Source organism: Pteropus alecto, unplaced genomic scaffold (genome assembly GCF_000325575.1).
Source record: "Pteropus alecto unplaced genomic scaffold, ASM32557v1 scaffold223, whole genome shotgun sequence".
In the NCBI taxonomy this organism is placed as follows: Eukaryota; Metazoa; Chordata; class Mammalia; order Chiroptera; family Pteropodidae; genus Pteropus; species Pteropus alecto.
Window position 1 is genome coordinate 1,352,100 of NW_006434441.1, and position 23,899 is coordinate 1,375,998.

At 44.5% G+C, this 23,899-nt stretch overlaps 2 protein-coding genes across 2 annotated transcripts; both read left to right on the top strand.

The window, feature by feature from the left end:
• Nucleotides 1-6: 6 nt before the first annotated feature.
• ANKRD39 (ankyrin repeat domain 39) lies at nt 7-13,666 on the top strand (the record flags this gene model as incomplete). Its single annotated transcript, XM_006909425.3, has 4 exons — nt 7-73; nt 2,872-2,975; nt 3,323-3,526; nt 12,634-13,666. Coding segments are annotated over 4 exons (519 nt in total), but the record flags the coding sequence as incomplete, so codon positions are not given.
• Nucleotides 13,667-15,348: 1,682 nt separating this feature from the next.
• Nucleotides 15,349-23,537, top strand: ANKRD23 (ankyrin repeat domain 23). The gene is given in 11 exon segments (XM_015587406.2): nt 15,349-15,375; nt 15,629-15,724; nt 16,605-16,751; nt 16,860-16,988; nt 17,692-17,817; nt 18,067-18,165; nt 18,253-18,270; nt 18,272-18,352; nt 18,495-18,593; nt 18,915-19,013; nt 19,095-23,537. Coding segments are annotated over 11 exon segments (1,017 nt in total). The 3' UTR covers nt 19,191-23,537.
• Nucleotides 23,538-23,899: the final 362 nt, after the last annotated feature.

The following is a 23,899-nucleotide window of genomic DNA, read 5'->3' on the forward strand; positions in this document are numbered from 1 at the left end:
GGCCCCTGCTGCGCCCACTCAGGCGCGGCGCCCGGCGCGCGGCAGACGCTGGACGAGATGGACTTCGAGAGGGGTAAGTTGGGGGTGGCTGAGGGGCGACGGGCATCTGGCCCCGGGTCACTGAGAGCCCGCCTGGGCCCAACACGAGCTCCGCCCCTGGAAACGACGACTGACGCGCAGGGAGGAAAGCGGAGCCCGCTGCTCCCCAGGTGTGACGCGGGGACTCCGGCCCGCTCGAGTGTCGGAGAGGTGCAGCTGGGGTCTGCGCCCACGGGGGATGGAGCTGCGAGGAGCTAACGTTTCCGAGCCGCTGCGTCGGCTCATGTGCTATATAGATGGAGTCAGTGTGACCCTCTAGGCCGGCGATGGTCTCCCGGAGAGGTAACACTTTTCGCACCTGCCTTCTTCTCTCCACCTCTCCCACTGCCCCTTAAGGGTCGCTCTGTCGTCTAGAGAGATTTAGGGGTTGGTACAACTGGGAGGGCGCTACAGGCCTCTAGGAGGTAGAAACCAGGGATGCTGCAGGCACAGAAACCTTGTCCTATGCAAAGTAGGATGCCTTCTCCTCCAGGTACACCTTGCATTCATCAGAGCAGTTTTTACAATGATGTCACAGGCACACCTCGGTGGTACTGCGGTTTGGTTCCAGACCACTATAAAAAGGAAGTATCTCAATAAAGCAACTGGTAATCCTTTTGCTGGTGGAGGGTCTTGCCTTCAGTTTGTAAAATAGGCAACACCCGTGAGGCACAATCAAGGGAAGTGAAATAAAATGAGGTGTGCTTTTGTTTGGTGTGCTTCTTCATTTATTATCTGTTTCGCACACGTGGGAAAGATCCTTAACTATTTTGTTGTGTGGACTTTTATTTCTTTATATCTTCTTTCTGGGTTCTCTTTTCCTGAAGTATATCCTTTAATGGGATTTTTCAGTGAGCATACTTCTTCACCACACACACACACTCATCCATCCCACCCCACTTTGAGTGGTCGGTTAGCCCATATAAAATTCTAGGTTGATAGTTATTTTACCTCCTCAATTCTTTGGAAATAGTATTCCTTTATCTTCTTGTACATGCTTCTGCTGTTAAGGATTCTGCTAATAATCTGATTGTAATTTTTTAGTGGGTGATGACCTTTTTCTTTTCAGTAACTTTTAAATGTTCTCTTTTTTCTTGACGCTCAGTCATTTCTCCAGGCTAGACTTGTTTCTGTTAATCCTCTTCTGGATTTAATACAACTTTCATCTGATAAATTACTGTTGTCTGTACTTCAGGATAATTCTCAAGTGTATTCTCTTTAAACATCCCCTCTCTCCTATTTTACCCAGTTTCTGGGTTGTGTTGGGTTGGTTGGTTTGTTTTTGAAACCTCTGTTAGACGTATTTTGGTAATTCTGTCATTCATGTTTCTTCACTTCTGATATTTTCCTTTCCATTCTGCATTCTAGGTGATTTCCAAATCACTAATTCTCTTTCAACTGGGTCTGCAGTACTGTTGAACCATCGATTTTACTTCAGTGATTCTACTTTTTAATTTATTAGCTTTTGTTACAGATCCACCCCCCCCCCAACATTCTGTTGATTTATGGATTCTATTCCTTCATCTCTGTGAACACATTAAATGTTCTTTTAAAATCTTTTAAATTGCACAGTTATGCCTAATTTTGGAAACATGCATTCCCCACTTATTCTGCAGGCAGTGGATTTGCAACTTCTAGTCTTTAATTCCACCAGGAGTCGTCTTTTGTAAGAGAGTCTGCACATGCCTTTGCTGGCTCCTGGAGGCAGCCTTATAGGGCATTTTAAAAAGTTGTCTCTGAGGCCTGGCCCTTATAGGGTTCATTTGTCTGGATCAATTTTTATGATAGATTCTTCGCTTGAGGTCGGCTCCCTGAGGGTAATGTAGATAGAATATAGGTGCCACACCTTTAAGCTGCATAGGTGCAGGGCATCTGATTCTTTAGGTTTCTTCTGTCTTTGTCATCTTCTCACACCTATTCAAATGGTGCCATTTCTCATTTCCTTTAGGTTTCTGTTCAGATGTCACCTTAGCAGAGATGCCATCACTGACCACTGCCCATACCCCTTCTCTACTTTATTTTTCTTCATAGCACTTGGCATCACATGACTTGTTTTGTATATATGTATATATTTTTTTTCTTTGTTTATGTCCTTTAATTAGAATGTAAGCTCCAAAAGAATAAAAAAAAAAATTTGAAGGGGGGGTGTCTTTTATTCTCTGCTGACACTTAGTACCCACAACAGTGCCAGATGCAAAGACAGTATTCAGTAAATATTTGCCGAGTGAGTGAAGTGCTTGGGCATGGCGGTTGCTTCCTACTGCACGTCCCAGCTTTGTGCACACGGCCTTGCTCTATGTAGTTCCCTCCCATGCATGGAGCCTGCAGCCTCTGCTTCAGACCCTGCTCAGCCGTTTGAGTCAACCCCCCTGGGGTGTGTGTCCAGTTCCGAGGACTCTTTGGATCCTGTAGGCTCAGTCAGTGCCTGCTCACCATTTAGCTGTGGTTTTTACCTCGTTCTGTCACCTGGCAGTGTCCTTTTCTTGCTTTTGAATTTGACTGTATATCCAAACATTTTAAACATTACCCAACATTTGTGTATTTGCAGTGGGAAGAGATTTCTGTGTCTGCCCCATTCTCCTGCCTTGGTCAGACAAGCCCCTTGTCTGTCTGGTTCACAGCTGTGTCACCAGTGCCTAGGACAATCCTTGGCATAGAGGAGGTACACGGTTAATATTTGTTAAACGAAGGAATTCCCCATTTTGTGGATGAGAAAATGGAGGTCAAGAAGTAAAGGAAAGTCAAATTTCCAAGTTGGTCAGCATCATGGGTACTTGGACTGTCTTTCCATAGGAATCTGGTCGGCAGCCCTGAACGGGGACCTGGGTCGCGTGAGATATTTAATCCAGAAGGCGGCAGACCCTAGCCAGCCTGACTCGGCTGGCTACACCGCTCTGGTGAGCTGGGAGTGGCACAGGTCTAAGAGGGATTGGGGTTTACCTTTGCCTTCTCTCTCCTTTTTTTCTCTCTCTGCAGCATTTCTGTTTTAAGTGTCATTTTAACCTCGTTTTTTTAATCAGTATAAGTGCTTTACATCAATTATTTAATTTCATTTTCATAATCTGTGAGGTAGAAATGATTGAGGAAACTAATGCTAGAAATGAAGATGCTTGCCCACGTCACCAAGCTGATAGAGGTGGCCCCTGGAGGGTTCAGGCCTCTCACTCTAGGGCCCTATTCTCCACTCCCCACCCTTGTCTCCTGCCTGGTTCTGCTGTCTGACTTCAGTCTCTGTCACCTGCAGCACTACGCCAGCCGCAATGGGCACTATGCTGTGTGCCAGTTCCTGCTGGAAAATGGGGCCAAGTGTGATGCCCAGACCCATGGGGGTGCCACTGCCCTGCACCGGGCCAGCTACTGTGGGCATACTGACATCGCACGTCTTCTGCTGTCACATGGGTCCAACCCCAGGCTGGTAGATGATGATGGCATGACTAGTTTACATAAGGTATGTCCCCTCTCCCTTCAAAGACTTGTTTTTTGTCATTATAAAAGTTATAACATGTTCACCATAGGAAATATGGGGAAACAGAAAAGCATAAAGTAGAAAATTAAAACCATTTGTAATCTCAGTACTCACCTCTCATCACTTTAGTGATTAATGTGTAATTTTTCCGGGATTTTCCTGCGCATGTAAATTGGAATGAAATGCATAGTCATTTTTTTCCCTTAGCGATGTGTCGTGAATGTTTTTCCATGTAATTGTTTATGAAACTTACACCTATTCTCACCTGTCCCTGTGGTTCACTCTCTGTACTGTAGCCAGAGCAATCATTTCATTAAGCTTTCCAACTAGAAACACCTACACGTGGTAAACAGTTTGAAAAGTACAAGATGACATACCGTAAAAATGAGTTTCCCTTCCACCCTGACTCTAGTCCTTCCATCTTCTAAGTCCCTCCCTTAAGGCATCCATTTTTACCCATATCTTAGGCATCTTTGAGAAGCGGCTTATGCAGATTTATGGCATATGTGTGTAAATTTGTTCCTCTCTTGCTGCACTTGATTTTCTCTCACAGTGATGGTTTTAAAAAGCAGTCTGATCCTCTTCCAGAGGCCTCGCCAAGTCCTTACGCTCATTTACTAGGCTTGGGATTAGCCCCTACCTACCTCTCCAGTTTATTTTTTTTTCTTTTTTTACTTATTTAAACAACCAGCAACATGATAAAGAATATTCTTGAATCATAGCTTCTGAAACAATTTTGGATGTGAATATTAAATTAGAAAAATTTAAGTATTTGTCTGCATAATTTAGCAACGGAACCTGTGGCTGATATTTTTTGCTATCCACTGAAAATCTGCTCTTTTTTTAAAAGTTATTTTTGTTTATAGCTGCTACACAGTATTACGTTAGTTCCAAGTGTACAGCATAGTGGTTGAGCTGTTTCATGTTAGAGCTGTGCCTTTCAAAAGGGCTCTCCAGCCGCAGACTAATCTACCTCACTAGCATGTGGCCTGGCCACGCAGCTAGTTCTCAGTTGTAGAAGGAAGACAAGACACACTGGTGAATTCTGTTTCCAGAGATAGCTTATAGCAGTCTTCCGACTCCACACATTCTGCTCCATTGCCCCTGCTGGTAACAGAAAGCTTGGGTGACAGATGCACAGCAAGTCACTGGACTCCAGAAGGACCTGACAGAAAGGTGCTTAGGTGGGAGCAGCATTCTTGACACCTAGTGGCAACAGAGATAAAGTTCTTGTTTTATTATTATTATTATAATTTTTACATCCCACTGATAAATAATACATGTTATTCTTTTTTTTTAATGGGCAATGGGAGTGGGGATAACACTTTGTATTGGTATTTAGACACTAGTAGATACATTTTATAATGCATGATACCTCTTAGAGGAGGTGTATAAAATAGCCAGCATAGAGGCAGAGAATGGAGTGGCCGGTGGTTGCCAGAGACTGTGGGGAGGGGAGATGGACAGCTACTGCCAAGTGGGAGTAAGTCTTGGTTGCAGATGGGTCATTGGAGAGTCCGGCTATCCCACACCGCATGTAGTCACAATGTTGTGCTGTACGCCTGAACACTTGTGAGGAAGGCGGGTCTCTGGCAGGTGTTCTTACCACAGTAAAGAGAATGGGGGAAAAGGCCACTTCAACAACTAACTTGATTTTTAGGAAGCCAGATATGTAAATATTTCATCGTCTAAGGATTTCGTGATATATTACATTCGTGTGCAGTTCAAGGGAAGATGTAATAAGTGTTTCCCTCCAGTTTATCTAGAGCTCTCGTTCCCTTGTCCTTTCCATGCAGGCCGTGCTAGTCTTTTTCAGTTTCCTGACACTACTACTCTGGCACTCCAGGACCATATAAATCAGGCTCATCCCCCAGACGCCTCTCCTCTCCTGTTTCTCATCTGGCTATTTCCGTCCTTCCTTCTAGACCTCAGCTTTTACGTCACACCCTCAGAGAGCCTTCCTGTTCTTCAGACATGAGTTCACCCAGCTGTATGCCTCAAAGCACCCTGCACTTGACTTTTCCTAAGTCTTTTCCCCCTTGAAATTCCCTGTTGGAGCATCTTTCACAAGAAACAGTGGGGACTTGACCTTATTAACCATTGTATCCCCAGCACTGAGCCAGGTGCTTGATGAACATGTGCTGAGTGAACAACTAGGTGTTTTGTTTGAAGGAGCCTTGCCAGTTGGAGAGGCAGACTGCTTATTTCTTAATGGTCTAAACTGGTATTGCTCAGGCGTTTTACTGTCACAAATCACATGGTGGGTGTACAGGTAGGACACTGCTGTGGATATACCTGGCATCCATATGGCTTGCAGCATATTCTTTTATTTTTAATTTTTGAATAAAAATTATATTTTTATTTTAGTTTCAGGTGTTTAATATTATATTAGTTTCATGTGTACAACATAGCAGTTAGACATTTACATAATTTACGAAGTGATCACCCCTATAAATCTAGTACCCACCTGACACCATACATAGTTATTACAATATTGATTATATTCCCTATGCTGTAGTTTACATTCCCATGACTATTTTTATAATTTCCAATTTGTACTTCTTAATCCCTTCACCTTTTTCACCCACTTTCCCAGCCCCACTCCCATCTGGCAACCATCAGTTTGTTGTCTGTATCTATGAGTTTCTGTTCTGTTTGTTCATACATTTTGTTTTTTAAATTCTACATATAAGTGAGATCATATGGTATTTGTCTTTCTCCAACTTATTTCACTTAACATAATACCCTCTAGGTCATCCATGAAACCATGAGAAGGTTTCATTCTTTTATATGGCTGAATAATATTTCATTATCTATATGTACCACATCTTTATCCATTCATCTGTGGATGGGCACTTAGGTTGCTTCCATGTCTTGGCTAATGTAAGTAATGCTGCCATGAACACAGGGATGCACATGTCTTTTCAACTTACTGTTTTTTCTTCAGATAAATACCCAGAAGTGGTATTGCTGGGACATATGGTAGTCCTATTTTTAATTTTTTGAGGACTCTCCATTCTGTTTTCCATTGTGGCTGCACCAATTTACATTCCCACCAGCAGTGCACAAGGGTTCTCTTTTCTCTACATCCTCACCAACATTTGTTTTTGTTGATTTTTTTGAAGGTGTGAGGTAATATCTCATCATGTGGTTTTAATTTGCATTTCCCTGATGATTAATGATGTTAAGCATCTTTTCATATATCTATTGGCCATCTGTTTGTCCTCTTTGGAGAAATGTATTTTTACATCTTCTGCCTGTTTTTTGCTTAGATTTGTTTGTTTTATTGGTGTTAAGTTGTATGAGTTCCTTATGTATTTTGGATACTAATCTGTTATCGGATATATCATTTGTGAATATCTTCTCCCATTTAATAGGTTACCTTTTTGTTTTGTCAATGGTTTCCTTTGCTGTGCAAAAACTTTTTAGTTCAACGTAGTCTCATTTGATTTTTGCTTTTGTTGCCCTTGCCCAAAGAGACATATCAGAAAAAATATTACTAAGAGCAATGTCAGAGAATTTACTGCCTATATGCTTCTAGAATTTTTATGGTTTCAGGTCTTATATTTATAAGTCTTTAATCTATTCTGAGTTTATTTTTGTATATGGTATAAGAAAGTGGCCTAGTTTTTTTTGTTTTGTTTTGTTTTTTTGCCAGTTTTCCCAGCACCATTTGTTGAAAGACTGTCTTGACCCCATTGTATATATTCTTGCCTCCTTTGTGATAGATTAATTGACCGTGTGTGTGTGTTTCTTTCTGGGCTCTTTATTCTGTTCCATTGAGCTATGTGTCTCTTTTTGTGCCAATACCGTGCTTGTTTGATTACTATAGCTTTGTGTATAGTTTGATATCAGGTGGTGTGATACTTCTTGCTTTATCTTTCTCAAGATTTCTGTGGCTATACACATGCCATTGGTATTTTAATAGGAATTGCATTGAATCTGTATATTGCTTTAGGTAGTAAGGACATTTTAACAATATTAATTCTTCTAATCCATGAGCAAGCTATATCTTTTCATTTATTTGTATCTTCTTCAGCTTTTTTTATTCAGTGTCTTATAGTTTTCATAGTACAGGTCTTTCACCTCTTTCGTTAAAGTTATTTCTAGGTATTTTATGCTTTTTGATGCAATTGTAAACGGGATTGTTTTCTCAGTTTCTCCTTTGATCATTTGTTATTCTATAGGAACACAACAGATTTCCGTATATGGATTTTTGTATCCTGAAACTTTGCTGAATTCATTTATCTGTTCTAATAGTTTTTTGGTGGAGTATTTAGGGTTCTCTCTCTATATAGTATTATTTCATCCTCAAATAATGACAGTTTTACTTCCTTTCCAATTTGAATGCCTTTTATTTCTTTTTCTTGTCTGATTGCTACGACTAGGACTTTAATACTGTGTTGAATAGAAGTGATAGTGGGCATCCTTATTCTATTTCTGATCTTAGAGAAGAATCTTTCAACTTTTCACCACTGAATATGATGTTAGCTGTGGGTTTGTCATATGTGGCCTTTATTATATTAAGGTATGTTCCCTCTATACTCACTTTATTGAGGGTTTTTAATCATAAAGGGATGTCAAATTTTGTCAAATGCTTTTTCTGCATCTGTTGAGATGATCATATGTTTTTTTCCCTTCATTTTGTTGATATAATGTATCATGTTGATTGGGATGTTGAACCATCCTTGCATCTCTGGGATAAATCCCACTTGATCACGGTGTATCATCCTTTTAATATATTGTTGAATCTGGTTTGCTAATATTTCGTTGAGAATTTTTACATCTTATGTTCATCAATATTGGCCTGTAATTTTCTTTTTTTATAATGTATTTGTCTGGTTTTGGTATCAGGTAATGCTGGGTTTGTAGAATAAGCTTGGAAACATTCCATCCTCTTCAATTTTTTGAAATAGTTTAAGAAGAATAGGTATCGTTTCTTCTTTAAATGTTTGGTAGAATCACCTATGAAGCCGTCTGGTTCTAGACTTCTGGGAAGTTTTTTGATGGCTGCTTCAATTTTATTGCTAGTAGTCAGTTTGTTTAGATTTTCTATTTTTTTTCTGGTTCAGTCTTAGAAAGTTGTATGCATCTAGCAATGTATCCATTTCTTCTAGATTGTCTAGTTCATAGGCACATAATTGTTCATAGTATTCTTTAGTGATCCTTTGTATTTCTGTGTTGTCAGTTGTAACTTCTTTCACTTATAATGTTTATTTAGGCTTCTCTCTTTGTGAGTTTAGCTAAAAGGTCTGTCAGTTTTGTTTTATCTTTTCAAAGAACTAGCTCTTAGTTTCATTGATGTTTTCTATCATTTTTAAATCTTTATTTTGTGTATTTTCAACTGTGATCTTTATTATTTCCTTCTTTCTACTTACTCAGTTTTGTTTGTTCTTTATTTAGTTTCTTTAGGTATAAAGTTAGATTGTTTATTTGGGATTTTTCTTGTTTCTTGAGGTAGGCCTATATAGCTCTGAACTTCTCTCTTAGAACTGCTTTTGCTGCATCCTGTAAACTTTGGAAAGTTGTATTTTTTATTTGTCTCAAGGTAGTTTTTGATTTCCTGTTTGACATCCTCTTTGATCCACTGGTTGTTTAGTAATATGTTGTTTAGTCGCCGTGTATTTTTTGTTTTCCAGTTTTCTTGTAGTTAATATCTAGTTTCATGCCATCGTGATTGGTTAAGACTCTTGATATGATTTTAATTTTCTTGAATTTATTCACAATGTTGTCCCAATGGATTGTTTTGTGGTTTGTGCACTTGAAAAGAATGTGTATTCTGTGGTTTTTGGATGAAATGTTCTATAAATGTCTCAAGTTGATCTGATATAATGTGACATTTAAGGTACATTATTTTCATATTAATGTGACATTATTTCCATATTAATTTTCTGTGAGGATGAACTATCCATTGATGTAAGTGGAGTATTAAAATCCCCTACTAATATTGTATTGCTGTAGATTTCTCCCTTTATGTCCATTAATAATTGCTTTATATATATATATATATATATATGTGTGCACCTGTGTTACATATGTAGATAGATATTTACAATTGTTATACCCTTTTCTTGGATTGGCCCCTTTTTCATTATGTAATCTTCTTTTTTGTTGTTTTTTACATTTTTTGTTTTGAAATCTATTTTGTCTGAGTATTGCTACTCCAGCTTTATTTTCATTTTTTATTCGCATGAAATGTCTTTTCCCATACCTTCACTTTCACTCTGTATGTCAATTTGATGTGAAATGGGTCATGGCTTTTAATCCATTCAGCCACCCTATGTCTTTTTATTAGAACATTTAATCCATTTACATGTAAATCATGATTGATAAGTATGTACGTTTACATTTTATTAATTGTTTTTTGGTTGGTTTTGTAGTCTCCTATTTCGTTCCTCTCTTGATCTCTTCCCTTGTGGTTTGCTGATTTCCTTTGTTCTTTTGTTTGGGTTCCTTTCTCTATATTTCGTGTATCTTTTATAGGTTTTTGATTTCTGGTTACCATGAGGTTTATGCATTTCATTCTATATTTATAGCCATTCATTTTAAGCTGATAGGCATTTATAGTCTCATATATTCTAAAAGGATAACATTTTTAACGCCTCCAAGCTTTATGTTTTAATGTCATATTTTAGGTCTTTTCATTTTGTGTATTTCCTAACTACTCATGGTTTTCATAGAGTTGGTACTTTTGCCTTTTTACTTTTATTGTAGCTTTTAAATGTCTGTGTTTATTAAGTATTTGCCTTTACTTGTAGATTTTTTTTTCCTTTCATATTGTTTTATTTCTGGTTATGGCCTTCCTTTTCTGTTTAAAGCAGACCCTTTAATATTTCTTGTAAAGCTGGTTTAATGTTGATGAGCTCCTTAAGTTTTTGCTTGTCTGGGAAACTCTTCATCTCTCACTTCAATTATGAATGATAACTTTGCCGGTGAAGTATTCTAGGTCGTGGGTTCCTTTCTTTCAATACTTTAAATATGTCCTGCCACTCTCTTCTGCCAAGCAGTCAGCCTTATGGGGTTTCCCTTGTATGTGACTTGTTTTCTTCTTGCTGCCTTTAAGATTGTCTCTTTAACTTTTGCTGTGTCTTGATGTGGGCCTCTTTAGGCTCACCTTGTTTAGGACTCTCGTGCTTCCTGGATCTGGGTGTCTGCTTCCTTCCCCAGGTTAGGGAAGTTTTCAGCCATTACTTCTTCAAATAAACTTTCTGCTCCTTTTTTTCCTCCTTCTGGGGTTCCTGTAATGTAAATATTTGTGCGCTTGATGTTGTCTCAGAGGTCCCTTAAACTGTATTCAATTTTTAAGTTCTTTTTTCTGTTTTGATTGTTTGATTTCCACTAGTCTGTCTTCCAGGTGGCTGATCCATTCTTTTGTGTTAACCTGTTGTCAATTCCTTCTATTGTATTTTTCATTTCAGTTATTGTATTCTTCAGCCCTGCCTGGTTCTTTGTTACACTTTCTAACTCTGTCAAAGTTCACCCCAAGTTCTTTTATTCTGCTCTGAAGTTCAGTGAGCATCCTTATGACCATTTCTTTGAATTCTTTATCAGGTAAATTCCTTATCTCCATTTCATTAGTGTTTTTTTCTGGGGATTTTTCTTGTTCATTTTCTCATTTTGTTTGATTTTCTATGTTTGTTAATATGAATTAGACAAAATAGCTATCTCTTGTAGTCCTGAAAATGTGGCCTTGTGTAGAAGCAACCTCTGTGCAGGCTGTGCGCACCAGGTGGGTTTGGCAGGCCAGTGGGAGTCATTCGGGTGCTGACCTGCCAGGCTGATGTGGCTCCGGGTGGGGAGGCCAGGTGTGTGTGGTGACACCTCTTGCTTGTTCCTTTTGTTCAGAGCCAAAATGGGCCCCGAATGGTGTGGCTGGGGACACGCTATGGCAACCTTGCAGGTAGTCCAGAGCGCCTGGATAGAGTCCCACTTGTCCTATGGAGGTGATGGAGGTGGAGGAGGACACAAACGATGGAGCTCACTGGCCTCTCCAAACCTGGAGAACTCCTGTAGATGATGGATGGCTCTTGCAGGTCCCCAACTTCTCTCACAGTTTCTCCATGACTGCCCTCTGTTGTCTCATGAGGAGCTGCTCTCTGTATGTGGGCATGTGTCTCAGTGTGCTCCATAGAGGGAAGCCCAGCATCCCTGCTGCTGCCATCTTGGACCTTTCTTTCTTTTTTAAAAAAGGAACTACTTTCAATCATTGGTACTTTCATTTGCAAAAATTACTTGGAGTGTATCTCGCAACTGCTTATAACAAACTACTGTCTGGATTGAGGCAACAGGACTGAGAGCCTGAGTCCGCACTCAAGAGGACCTGCTAGAAAAGATTCAGATTCAACTTTGAAATGGTGGTCGCTACTATTAATTTTGATACCTCTCAAAGGCCCCCATCATCCGCCAGTGTGTCCGTTGATCCCCAACCTTTTGGCACCAGGGACCAATGCTCCTATAAGAATCTAACACCTGATGAACTGAGGTGGAGCTGAGGCGGTGATGCTAGCACTGGGGAGTGGCTGCAAATACAGATGAAGCTCCACTTCCTCACCCGCCACTCATCTCTCCTGCTGTGCAGCACTATCAGTATGGTCCATGGCCCGGGGTTTGGGGACCCCTGATGTAAATCACTTAACTCTGTTATTTTTTGAGGATCATCTATCTCAAAAAAGATGAGAAAGCTGGGATCCTGGGTCCATTTTTCTCTGCTCCTCTGGAAGTTCCCACAGGGCAGGGACTGTGTCTGATGTCTCTTGTGCCCATGGTGCTTAGCACCCTGTAGGTGATCTGGATGTTTGTAAAAGATACTTAGAGACCCAGGGTTCTGTACTTGTCTTCAGTGTACAGCCTTGACAAAGAAGAAGGTCACTGAGCAAAGAACACAAGCTAGCCACCACAGTGGCACTAGAGTACTCCACCCTTCCATGTGTGAGCCAGTGAGGTTGGGTAGCAAGTAGGGGAATCCGCTCCAGCAGCCAGCATTTCCGTTTCCACGAGACCTTTGTTAGGACCAAGAGATCTGCAGAAGTGGAGCAAGAAAGCAGGGTCCAATCAGGTGTGGCTTTTGATTCAAGCCTCTCTCTCCACAGGCTGCTGAGAAGGGTCACATGGACATCTGCTCCCTCCTATTACAACACAGCCCAGCCCTGAAGGCCGTCCGAGATCGGAAGGCACGACTAGCATGTGACCTGCTACCCTGCAACAGTGACCTGCAGGACCTGCTAGCCAGCTGAATCACCACCCTTCTGCTTCAGGCTGCCATGCAAGGGTACACAGACGAGGTCTTCACACCCCTGGCTTGGTCAGCATTTATGGTGCAGGGTGGGAAACTGAGGCCCACACACCCATTTTGGCCACTGGAAGTAAGGGAGTATATTTGATGGGGCTGCAAGTGCTGAAGCCTGGACAGATGCTGCTGCTGCTCTAAATGAGTTCAGGTGGAACCATCTATCTGTTTGGAAAAAATAAAGTTCTATCCTTACCTCATCTCACGTACAAAATTAAATTTCGAGTAGATTTAAAGACCTAAATTAAAAAACACAAAATGATGTGAGTATTAGAAGAAGCTATGGAATATATGAAACAAAAGCTGCTTTCTAGCCGAGTGACCCTGGCGAAAGTCACTTTACCCATCTGTCCCCGTTTCCTCATCTGTAAAATGAGAAAGATTATATACTAGGCCCCTCCAAGGCATCGTGGGGATTAAATGGGTGGGTAGATGGCAAGCACCACAGAGGGTACCTAGCACGTTATGAGCAATGTGTCAGAGCGTTCATATCCTCAAAACCTGATCAGCACTTGTTTTTTAAACCATAATCTTTTTTATCAATTTGATAGATTTGAAAATGCTGTTGCTTTATTTTGCATTACTGATTATTAGTGAGGCTGAACACCTGTCTTCTGTGAACTTCCTGTTTATCCCCTTTTTCCTATTAAATTTTTTTTCTTTTTATTGATTTATAGTTTATCCTGGACAGTGATCCTATGTTTTATATATGTACATATATTTCTCCCCCCACTCCACTCTTTCATTTTGTCACTTGTCTTCGTTGGTATCTGTGGAAATTGGTATAGCCACTTGTAGATGGCAGTATCTATTAAAATTTAAGTGAACATGGCCAATAATTTGATTTTTCTGTAGCTACCTAGAGAAATATTCATCCATGTCAACAAAGATGGCTTTTCACAGAGGCGTTTACAAAGATGTGCATGGGATGTAATGTAAAAAAAAGCGGGGGAGCTGACCAGGGCCCCCCCGATAGCCCATGTCATGTGAGTGTGCTGTGATGGAATGGTCTGCTGATGGGGGAGCCTTCTGGGTAGTGGGTAGTGTGATGCCTCGTAAAGCATGTCTGTAGACATGTCTGCACAGAATTATAGATAAGGGCAGAGATGTAGCAAACTGTGCCCGTGGTTCCCTGGCCACTGTGGTGGAAGTGTTTAGGGGATCGTCTTGAGCTTTATTTGCTATGTTTGGATTTTTTTACAAGGAGTAATTTTTTTGTAAGTCAGTTAATACTAGTGAGTTTCATGTGGAAGAAACTTTTTTTTGCTGAGAATTTCAGATGAAACCTGTCCGGGAGCGTAGAGTTGGAGGCAGTGGTGGACAGTGGCCAGAGCTCACGTCAGACTTCTCCTGTCTGCTCACCTCACTGGAGTCTAGGCTGCCCTTCCCTTCCTTTAACCAAAGGCGAGAAGCCCTTTAACAAGACACCCCGAGGCGTGAGGACTGAGTTTGTTTAAAAAGCTCTGTCTCAGAATTGGCAAGTGCTTACCACACCAGCCAGCCAACTGTGGGGGAAGACTGTTGGCAGCCCTTAGGGCCCGGGGCTGTCCTTGACCCGCAGTCCCCTCTCATTTTGGTCATCTCTGCTCATATTGCTCCGATTCTGGAGTCTTATTTACTGGCTATCAGATTTCTTTTCAAAGGTCAAGGTAAAGTTCAAGGCACAGCTTTCTGAAGGGCATGTTGGCATCTTAGGAAGAATTAGGAAGATTGACTGTAGCTTGTGGCAGGTTGCTTTGTGATGGAATTAACGGTTAATATTGTGTGCTTGGCCTTGGAGCAGATGTCAGCCTGACTTTCCTCATGGAAGGGCACACCTCACGCCCAGGAGAGCACCTGGCAGAGACCCGCACATGGGTCATGGAGGGGTCTTCAAGGCCTGAGGTGCTCTCTACAGGCTGGACTTGGCCCCTGATGTAGGAGTTTAATACGCTGGCCCTCAGAGTGGTGAGGGAGAAATAGGGGCACCTGGGAAGGAAGCCACCAAGCATAGGGGGCAGCCTTGAAAGTGGCTGGTAGCTGGGGAGTCCATTGAAACGCAGTTCCTCCTGTGGGAGCTGTGAGGGTTCCTGGGGCGGAGGTTAGCCTCCTGGCCCTATCCTCCCAGTCCTCTAGGGATTAGGCTGGGCCTCTCGGGGTCTCAGGTGGCCTGACCTAAGCGACGTAGAGGCTCACACTTGACTCTTTCACAAATGGTGTCTAGACTTAGGAGGGTGGGAACTGTTCCCCCCTGAATGCAGGCCAGTACCCAGGCAGCGCTGGGCAGGTGGCGGGTGGCACACGTGCAGGATATGCATGTCTGAAGATGCACCTGACACTGCTCAGGACAGCCCCTCCTGCCCCTGTGGGCTGCAGGCCCATGCTGGTATTTTGGTGGGTGTGACAGAGCCACAGAGTCATCTGACCCAAGCAGGCATAAGCCTCTGTCCTGCCCTGCCTGTCTCCAGGAGACAGCTCTCCCATAAAAGGGCTCACAGTTCAGCTCCCCTCACTGGGGGAATTGAGAGCAGGGGGTACCATGGATGTTGTTAGTGTCCAGCAGTTGGTAAGGATGTGGGCAGATGGGCGGGAGGCTGGGCAGTCATCTGGGCTGAACAAGTTGGGCAGGCAGGTCCTGTGGTCTGGGATCCAGTTTTTTGGAGCAGAAATGCACGGTTCTTGTCGGTCTACCAGGTTCTTAATGCAGTGGTGGAAAAGGGGGTGACATGAGGGCACAAGAGGGAAACTAGGTGGGAAAGATGGTGGGTAGTGGTGACATGAAAATCTTGGAATTTAGGGATTTTTGTCCTGGACTGTGATGGCACAAGAAGAACAGGAAGTGGCAAGTTACCTTGGAAGGCACACGCGTGGCTGGGTCTAGGTTTAGCTCAACACCTGGGAAAGCTATTGCTCTGGTAATGGGCCAGGGGGTCTGGCTGCCTTTGTTGGGGAGGGAGAGGAAGGGCGCCTTTGAGTTCCCTGGGCATTGAAAGGAACGGTGTGACATCAGTGACACCTTGGGAAATGTTTTTGGTGAGGTGGGGCGTGGGAGGCCCAGGATGTCACAATGCCTGGCTGGTCCCAGCAGGTAGAGCCTCAGCAGGATGGGCTATAGGGCACAAGTGTTAGGTCACCAGCATTTGAAAGGGAACACGGTTCCATGGCCAGAGGCCCCAGGCTCTACCACTCTGGCATTTCAGCTTCTCTGCCCCACAGCACGCTCATTCCTCAGTGTTTCCAGCCCCTGGCATCCTTGGGTTGGGCCAGGGAGGGAGAGCAGAATGGAGTGTTGTGCGGCGGGTTCTACCCAAGCCTGGCTCTGTGAGGGCAGTGCTAGTTCCAAAAGAACAGCCTCCTGAAGAGCCAAGATTTGAACCAAGGGGTTCTGAATTTTACCCAGGAGGCATCTCTTCTGTCCCTTGAGCTTGGGGTCAGGTGGCAGTTGTGGCATGATCTGGTAGGAATGCAAGGTCAGCAACCCCTGAGAGAAGTTGAGGTGTCATATGTCCTGAACTCCCCTGGACATGGGCCCAGTGATATAAATAGATATGGGGTCATGTCCCCGACCCTGTGTCCTTACTGTCAGGAAAGGGAAGTGGCAGCTGCTGAGAGCCAGCAGCAACCTTGAGCATCAGGAAGCATGCCAACACCACTGGCCCAGAAGCTTTGAGAAGGGTCAGGTGGCTTTCAAACCACCAACCTGTGTCGGTCAGCTTTTGTCAGGACACCCACTGCACAGCTGCATTCTCTAATGTTCCTCCTGGTTTCTTCTTGATCCTTGCCCTGTCCCTCCAGGTAAGTGGAGTAAGAAAAAAAAGGAAGGAGTTGGGATGTGGCCATGGAGTCCCTGGACCCGGAGGCTGGCCCAGCGGCTGCAGGCAGGGGCCCCAGGAGGCCGAGGCCCGGGAGAGGCAGAAAGCAGAGGAGGAGAAGAGGCGGAGGGTGAGTGAGGGGCCGGGCAGGCGAGAGAGACGGGACTGGAACGAGCCTTCCCCCAGGCCCCGTGACCACAGCTAATGGCTGGTATGGTCTTTTCTACCTCCTGTCCAGCTTGAGAAATTTAATAGTTCCAGATTTAATCTGGAGAACCTGGCGTACTTGGAAAACTTGATTCAAAGACAAAGGGAAAAACGACTGAAGCGCAGAGTCCCCCCCAGGGCACCCGAGCCCTTGGTCAAGGTGGGTGTGGAGCTGGGCGATGGGGGCATTTGCCCAGGACTGGAGGTCCTGTCCTGGTGGGAGGCCAGAGTAGAGACTGATGGCCACACCCACACAGCAGCACCTGATGTCCACCCCAGAGACCTCCCACCCGCCCATATGTGGTCACTGGGGTGGTACCAGGCTCGGCTCAAATAGTTCTGAGGCTGGAGTCTGACATCAGGTTGGGGGTGCCCCTTCTGAGGCCATGAGGGAGGGTCTGTCCTGGGTCCTGGGGGTTGGCAGCAAAGTTCAGTGTTTCTTGGCTTGTGGACACGTCACCCCAATCGTTGCCTCCATGTTCACACAGCTTCCTCCCTGTGCATATCTCTCTCCAAATGTCCCCTTCCAGTAAGGACACCAGTCAGGTTAGGGCCCAGCCTATTCCAGTATGACCTCATCGTAACTAATTACAGCTACAGTGACTATTTCCAAACAAGCTCATGTTCTGAGGTCTAGAGTCAGGATTCAGCATGTAAATTTGGGGAGCACAAGCTAACCAATAACCCCTGCTCCCCCACCAATGCCTGTTGACTCAGAATCTCTTGGGAGTGGGTTTTTAAAAACCTATTTGTACAAGCTAACAGCATCTCTGTAGGGACACCATGGCTGGGCTGGTGAAGTAGTGACGGCCTGGAGGACTGCAGCTTGGGGAGTGATTTTACCTTGCCCTTAACTTACCCAGCCACAGCCCCAGGCCCAGCTAGAGCCCGTGGACCTGCAGACATTCCTGAAGGCAGCTGCTGAGAACCAAGAGGCTCTGATTGACAAATACCTGACAGATGGAGGGGACCCCAATGCCCATGACAAGGTAGGGTGGCAGGCCGATCAGACAGCAGCTCAGCAATAGGACACTGTCCTCAGCATGCTCTCCCTAACCTGCGGGCCCAGGGCTTTTCTACTCTATGGGGCGTGAGTTCCCAGGTGCCTCCTGAGCCTGGAGGGAGGGGCCCTTCGTGTGATGAGGGAGCCGGCAGCACCGGGACCGGGGTCAGGGGGTGAGACCTTGAGCTGTGGCCATGTTCCCTCTGCCTAACCAACCTCCCATCTCCACCACAAGCTGCACCGCTCAGCCTTGCACTGGGCCTGTCTGAAGGGTCATGGCCAGCTTGTGAATAAGCTGTTGGAGATGGGGGCTGCTGTGGACGCCCGTGACTTGGTAAGAACTGGGGAAGGCCTGTTCCCCTACCAGGCGCCCTGCCCAGTGTGCCGTGCGCCGCAGGGCTTTGGCGGTTTTGCTTTGCAGCTGGACAGAACACCTGTGTTTCTGGGCCTGCCGTGGAGGGCACCTGGACATCCTCAAACAGCTGCTTAACCAGGGGGCACAGATCAACTCCAGGGACAAGGTGAGGATACACCATGGGGGCTCTGTCAGGAGCAGGCGGCATCACTCGGGGCTGACACTGCTCCCAAAGGAAGCACAGCACTTTGAGGCTGGGCTTGGGCCTCTCCACTCAGGAGCCACGGCAGCTCTCACTCGCCCCTCAGATCTGGAGCACGCCGCTGCATATGGCCGTGCGCATGGGACACTGTGAGTGCCTGGAACACCTCATCGCATGTGGAGCCCGCATTGATGCACAGGACAAGGTAGGAGCTTGCTCTGGCAGTTCCAGCATGGCACAGTGACTATGAGGGAGCCTGAGCTCAGTGACAGCACCTGCTGACGCAACTCTTTCCAGGGCTGGGGAGGTTAGAAGGGTGATGTACTTTTAAAACATTTTTATGGTGACATTGGTTAACAAAATCCAGTAAGTTTCAGATATACAATTTAACAGTAAGGTGCATATATATGTATATTTATATACATGTATGTGTATATATATACACACACACATATATATATGTGTGTGTGTGTATACATATAGTTAATTTGCATTGTGTTCACTGCCCAACATCCCTTCTTGAAAGGAAGGAGACACAGCACTCCACAAGGCTGTGCGGCATGGCCACTACAGAGCCATGAAGGTGCTGCTGCTCTATGGGGCTCAGCTAGGCGTGCAGAACCAGGTGAGTCCCCAAGGCCCTGGGCTCTGCACCGGAGTGGCTGGGGTGCCTGAGAGGAGGACTAACCCAGCATCTTGTCCCCAGGCTTCTGTGACCCCAGTGCAGCTGGCACGAGACTGGCAGCAGAGCATCCGGGAGGCTCTGCAGGCCCATCTGGAACACCCTCGCACCTGGTGCTGACGGCCAGCCTGCAGGGCCACTCACAGCTACCATTCCGTCCCTGTGTCCTCACACCCCTCTGGTTCTGACCTTCAGCCTCCGGGGAGTGGCTTAGAGCCCTAGCCCCATCTGGCTTCACGTTTCAAGGGAAACCCACTTCCTGCAAGTCGTAAGCTAGGAAAGGCTGATGCAGAACCCTAGGAGGACAGGAAACAAGGTCCAGACGAGGGACAGTGGAGTAGCCTGGGAGCCCGGAATGGAGCTGAAGCCGTCATAAGCCCCCATCTAGGAACTGGCTTCTGCCCCTGCCTCCTCACAGGCATTCATTTCCTGTCGGGTAGTGACTCAGTTGACAGCTTACAGCGGCCATCCAGGCCACAGGCACAGGCATTTCTGGGACCGACGCCTTCAGGCGGGTTCTCAGGGACTCCCTATCAGCAGCAACCCTGGTGGCATCTGGAGTGGCTCTTGACAACCTTGGTCTCAGGGACTCTGGTGGTGGGTCTGGAGGGGGCTGCTCAGCGGGCCTGAGCCCCCACTACAGAAGCCCAGTATACACCTGGGTGCTGCAGGAACCCTGAGACTGAGGAGCAGGAGCCAATACTGCCTTTAGGGATCCCAGTGCCCACTGAGAACAGCTGTTCTTGTCAGCCAGCTGGTGGCTCTCCTTGTGGGAGAAGTGCTTTGGGGTGGTGGCCCATGACCCTGTGTTGCCTCAGGCACCAACGCCGCCCTGGACCTGGGGCTTGAGACCCCACCTGGACCTACAGCCGCCCCACAGCCACTGAACAGTGATGCGTTTAGGACCCAACTTCAGACAAGCTCTCCTAACAGATCCTTCTTTCTGTCCTTTATGCTACAAGTTGTGCTGGTGTAGACATGCTTCTGGCAGGGCTGGGTCCTTAAATGCCAGAAAGTGAAACTTAAAGAATTTGGCCTTAAACAGAGCCATAGGCTGAGAGATGGGCTACAGATGAAGCATTAGCCCCTCTCACATACATAAGGCACCTGTTGACGCCCATGTGTAGCAGTTACTTTTAGTCTAACATTGGTAGCCTTTTCAGGCCAAGAACAAGACTGGAATTTACTGTGTGAAAAAGCTAACTAGAGCCCCACACCTTCCCTTCCCACAGGCAGCCCCTGCCCTGTGGGGAGAGCAAGCGTTCACCCATAGGGCCATTGGAGAAATGGGTACTCTAGTCCATGGAGAAGACGACTCCCCATCTAGAAAGTGGGGACACAAAGTGACAAAAATACTTTTTATACACATCAATTTTAATTTTGTGTCAATTAAAATTGGTTGGTTATCCATCACAGCCAAGTCGTCTGGGAGGGGCCAGGCCACCGGGCCCAAGGCCTCGTCTTCCTCAGCAGCCAAGCGCAAGCCTGTTACCCTGCCACCTGACAGCAAAGTGGGCAGCGTGCAGTGGGCAGCCTAGGCACTTGGGCCCTGCACTCAAAGCATTTGCTCAGAGATGGGCAAGTTCAAAGAGCAGTGGTTCTCAGCCAGAAACACGGGAGAAAGTTTTAAAAGTCCTGATATACAGACAAGTCAGAATCCCTGGGGTGGGACCCAGGTGTCAACATTTTCATCCAGACCACAGGCTTGTCTATGTAGAAAAGCCTAAGGAATCTACAAAAACCACCAAGAGTAAGGGAGTTTAGTTTAGCAGGACCTCAGGATATAGAGCAGACGCACAAACTCTACATATTAGCAATGACTGTGTGAACACCAAATTTAAACAGCACCACTTACAACTGCTCTTGAAATGAAATACTCAGGTGTAAAGCTAACAAAGCATGTATGCTAGCCACTACAAAGTGCTGATGGGTGAAATCAATGAAATTAGATCAAACAAGAATGCAATCAAGCAAGACTTACCGTATTTATGGGCTGGAAGAGGCAATATAGCAAAGATGTGAGTTCTATGATAAACAGGTTTAATGCAGTTCATGCCAAAATCCCAGATTTTTTGAGAACATAGGTTAAGATTATTTTTAAATTTACAGCTAAAACAATTTTGAAAGAATAAAGAGTCTACCCAATTTAAAAATTTACTAAAGGCACACCTTAGTGACACTGGTTTCAGTTCCACATCTCAGCAATAAAGCAACACAACTCCTGTGAAGTGCAGTAAAACAAGGTCTGCCCGTGTACAGCTAAAGTAGTGACAGTGTGGTGCTGATAGAGGGATAGACATGAATCAGTGGAACAGATCACACAACCCAGAAACGAAAATATACCCGATTTTTGACAAAGGTGCAAAAGTTAAGTCAATGGAGGAACAAAATGGGTCTGGAGCAGCCAGACACCTATAGGCTAAAAAAAGAATGATGTCAGCATCATGGAGTGAGAAGGCCCCTTGGTTTCTCCTTTTAAAGTTACAAGTCAAATAGCTATAATTCAACAAAAGATTCTCTGCTTAACGCACAAATGTCTGAGAGCCCACAGTGAGACTTCTGAAGGTGAGTGTATGGCGGCAAGCAGGAAGGCATGACAGGACAGACAGGGCCGCAGATGTGGAATGGTGCCCGCCGTGGCCCCAGCTGACAGCAGCTGGGAAGTAAGGCTGCACTCCTCCCATGACAGCCTGGAGAGACAGAAGCAACATTCCTGAATAGCAGGTTCCAAGTGGACCAAACTAAGCTATGACACAATATGACAGTCTGGCAGCAACAGCCTAGCAGCCACCATTACTAACAAAGTAAAGCCACAGACTTGTGACCACCCCCCCACCCCCCACCTACCCAGGAGACACCTTAGTACAATATGGCTGGCACCTTCTGGTTATAAGGAGGCAGCATCAGGAACTCATAGGTCCAAAGTCCCATTGCCTGCCACATCTGTGTTACCATGGGATGGTACCCTGCAACCAAGGTGACCTGGACACAGGAGGACAGCCTCCTTGGGGACTACAGGGCATTTTCCATAACTGAGGCAACACTGCCCCACAGGTGCCAGTACAGCCAGTAGAGAAAACAAACCCTTGTGCTCTACCACCACCTACTGGAAAGCAAAAGACAGACGCCTACTCATCAACCTGCCATAAAAAGAGCTCAGCGCCTCATGCTCAGGCAGAGAAACAGCCCACGAAGCACCACAAATAACCATGGTAACAAAGTAGCTCAGCAAGAAAAGTCTCCAGAACTGAACTCGAAGGCATGGAAGGCTGCAATTTAAATGATAGAGAATTCAGACTGCACAAAAAAATTCCACGAGATACAAGAAAACTCAAAGGCAGTTCAGTGAGCTCAGGAATAAAAACAACAAACAAAAAGTACTTTACCAAAGAGATTGAAACTATAAAAAAGAACCAAACAAATTCTGGATCTGAAGAACTCAATAAATGACATGAAAAATGAATTAGAAAGCATTCATCCCAGATGGAAGAGAGAAGTAGCAAGCTCAAAAACAAATCTAAAAATTAGGGAGAGAGAACTGAGAGTTTAAAAAAATGAAAAAACTCTACAAGAACTACATGACTCCATCATAAAGAGCAGCATAAGCATAACAGGTATACCAGAAGACAGAAGCGAGGGAGGAGCGAACAGCATATGCAAACAACCAGTAAGAACTTACCAAACCTATAGAAAGAGCTGGGTCCTTGAATTCAAGAAGCTAACAGAAAACGTACTTATCTCAGTGCAAAAAGACCTTCTCTGAGACATGTTATATTAAACTGTCAAAAATTAATGACAAAGGAATTCTCAAGGCAGCCAAGGGGGTAAAAGGCTGTAACCTACAAAGGAAACCCCATTATCATCAGATTTTTCAGCAGAAACCTTACAAGACAGGAAAGTGGAATGAAGTATTTAAAATATTGAAAAAAAAAAAGAAACCACCAGCCAAGAATATACCCAGCAAAGTTCTTTAGGTATGAAAGAGAAATAAGGGCTTTTCCAGACATACAGAAGCTGAGAGGATTCACCACAAGACCTGCATCACAAAAGTGTTGAAAGGAGCTCATCTACCTGAGACAAAAAGGTAAAAGTGCACACAACTGTAAGATGACAGAAAGGAACGGGAAACAGCAACTCTGTCTCAGAATAGAATATTATAACACAAAGGTTAAAGAGAAAAAAACATTTTTTTAAAAGACTATGACTTCTGCAATTTGGAAATGAACACAGCATAAAAAAAGATAACTTGTAATAATAAAAACTGAGGAGAGGGTAAAAAGACTGAACTTGCACAAGTGAATGAAGATGCAGTCAGAAGAAAAAGGACTATAGTATGAAACCTTTTACATAAACCTAAAATGGTAACTGCAAAAATAAAAATCTAGAGCTGAGGCTTGTAACCAAAAAAAAAAAAGGAAACAAAAACATAAAAAACCACTAAACAGAAACACAAGATAAAAGAAACAATGGAGACACAGAGCAACCAGAAAACAAGATAAAAAGACAACAGTAAGTAAGCCCTCTTCTATCAATGTCGCCCTGAATGTAAATGGAATGAACTCACTAATCAAAAGGCACAGAGGAGCAGGATGGATTAAAAAACAAGACCCAACTAGATGCTGCTTCAGGAGATCCAACTCGGCTACAAAGACACAGGCTCAGAGTGAAGGGGAGGAAAATGACACTCCAAGTAAATAGCATTCAGAGAAAAGTGGGTATAGCCATACTTATATCAGACAAAATAGATTTCAAGATTAAAAAAAAAAAGATGAGAGACAAAGATGGGCATTTTATAATGATAAAGAGGACATAATGCTTATCAACATATA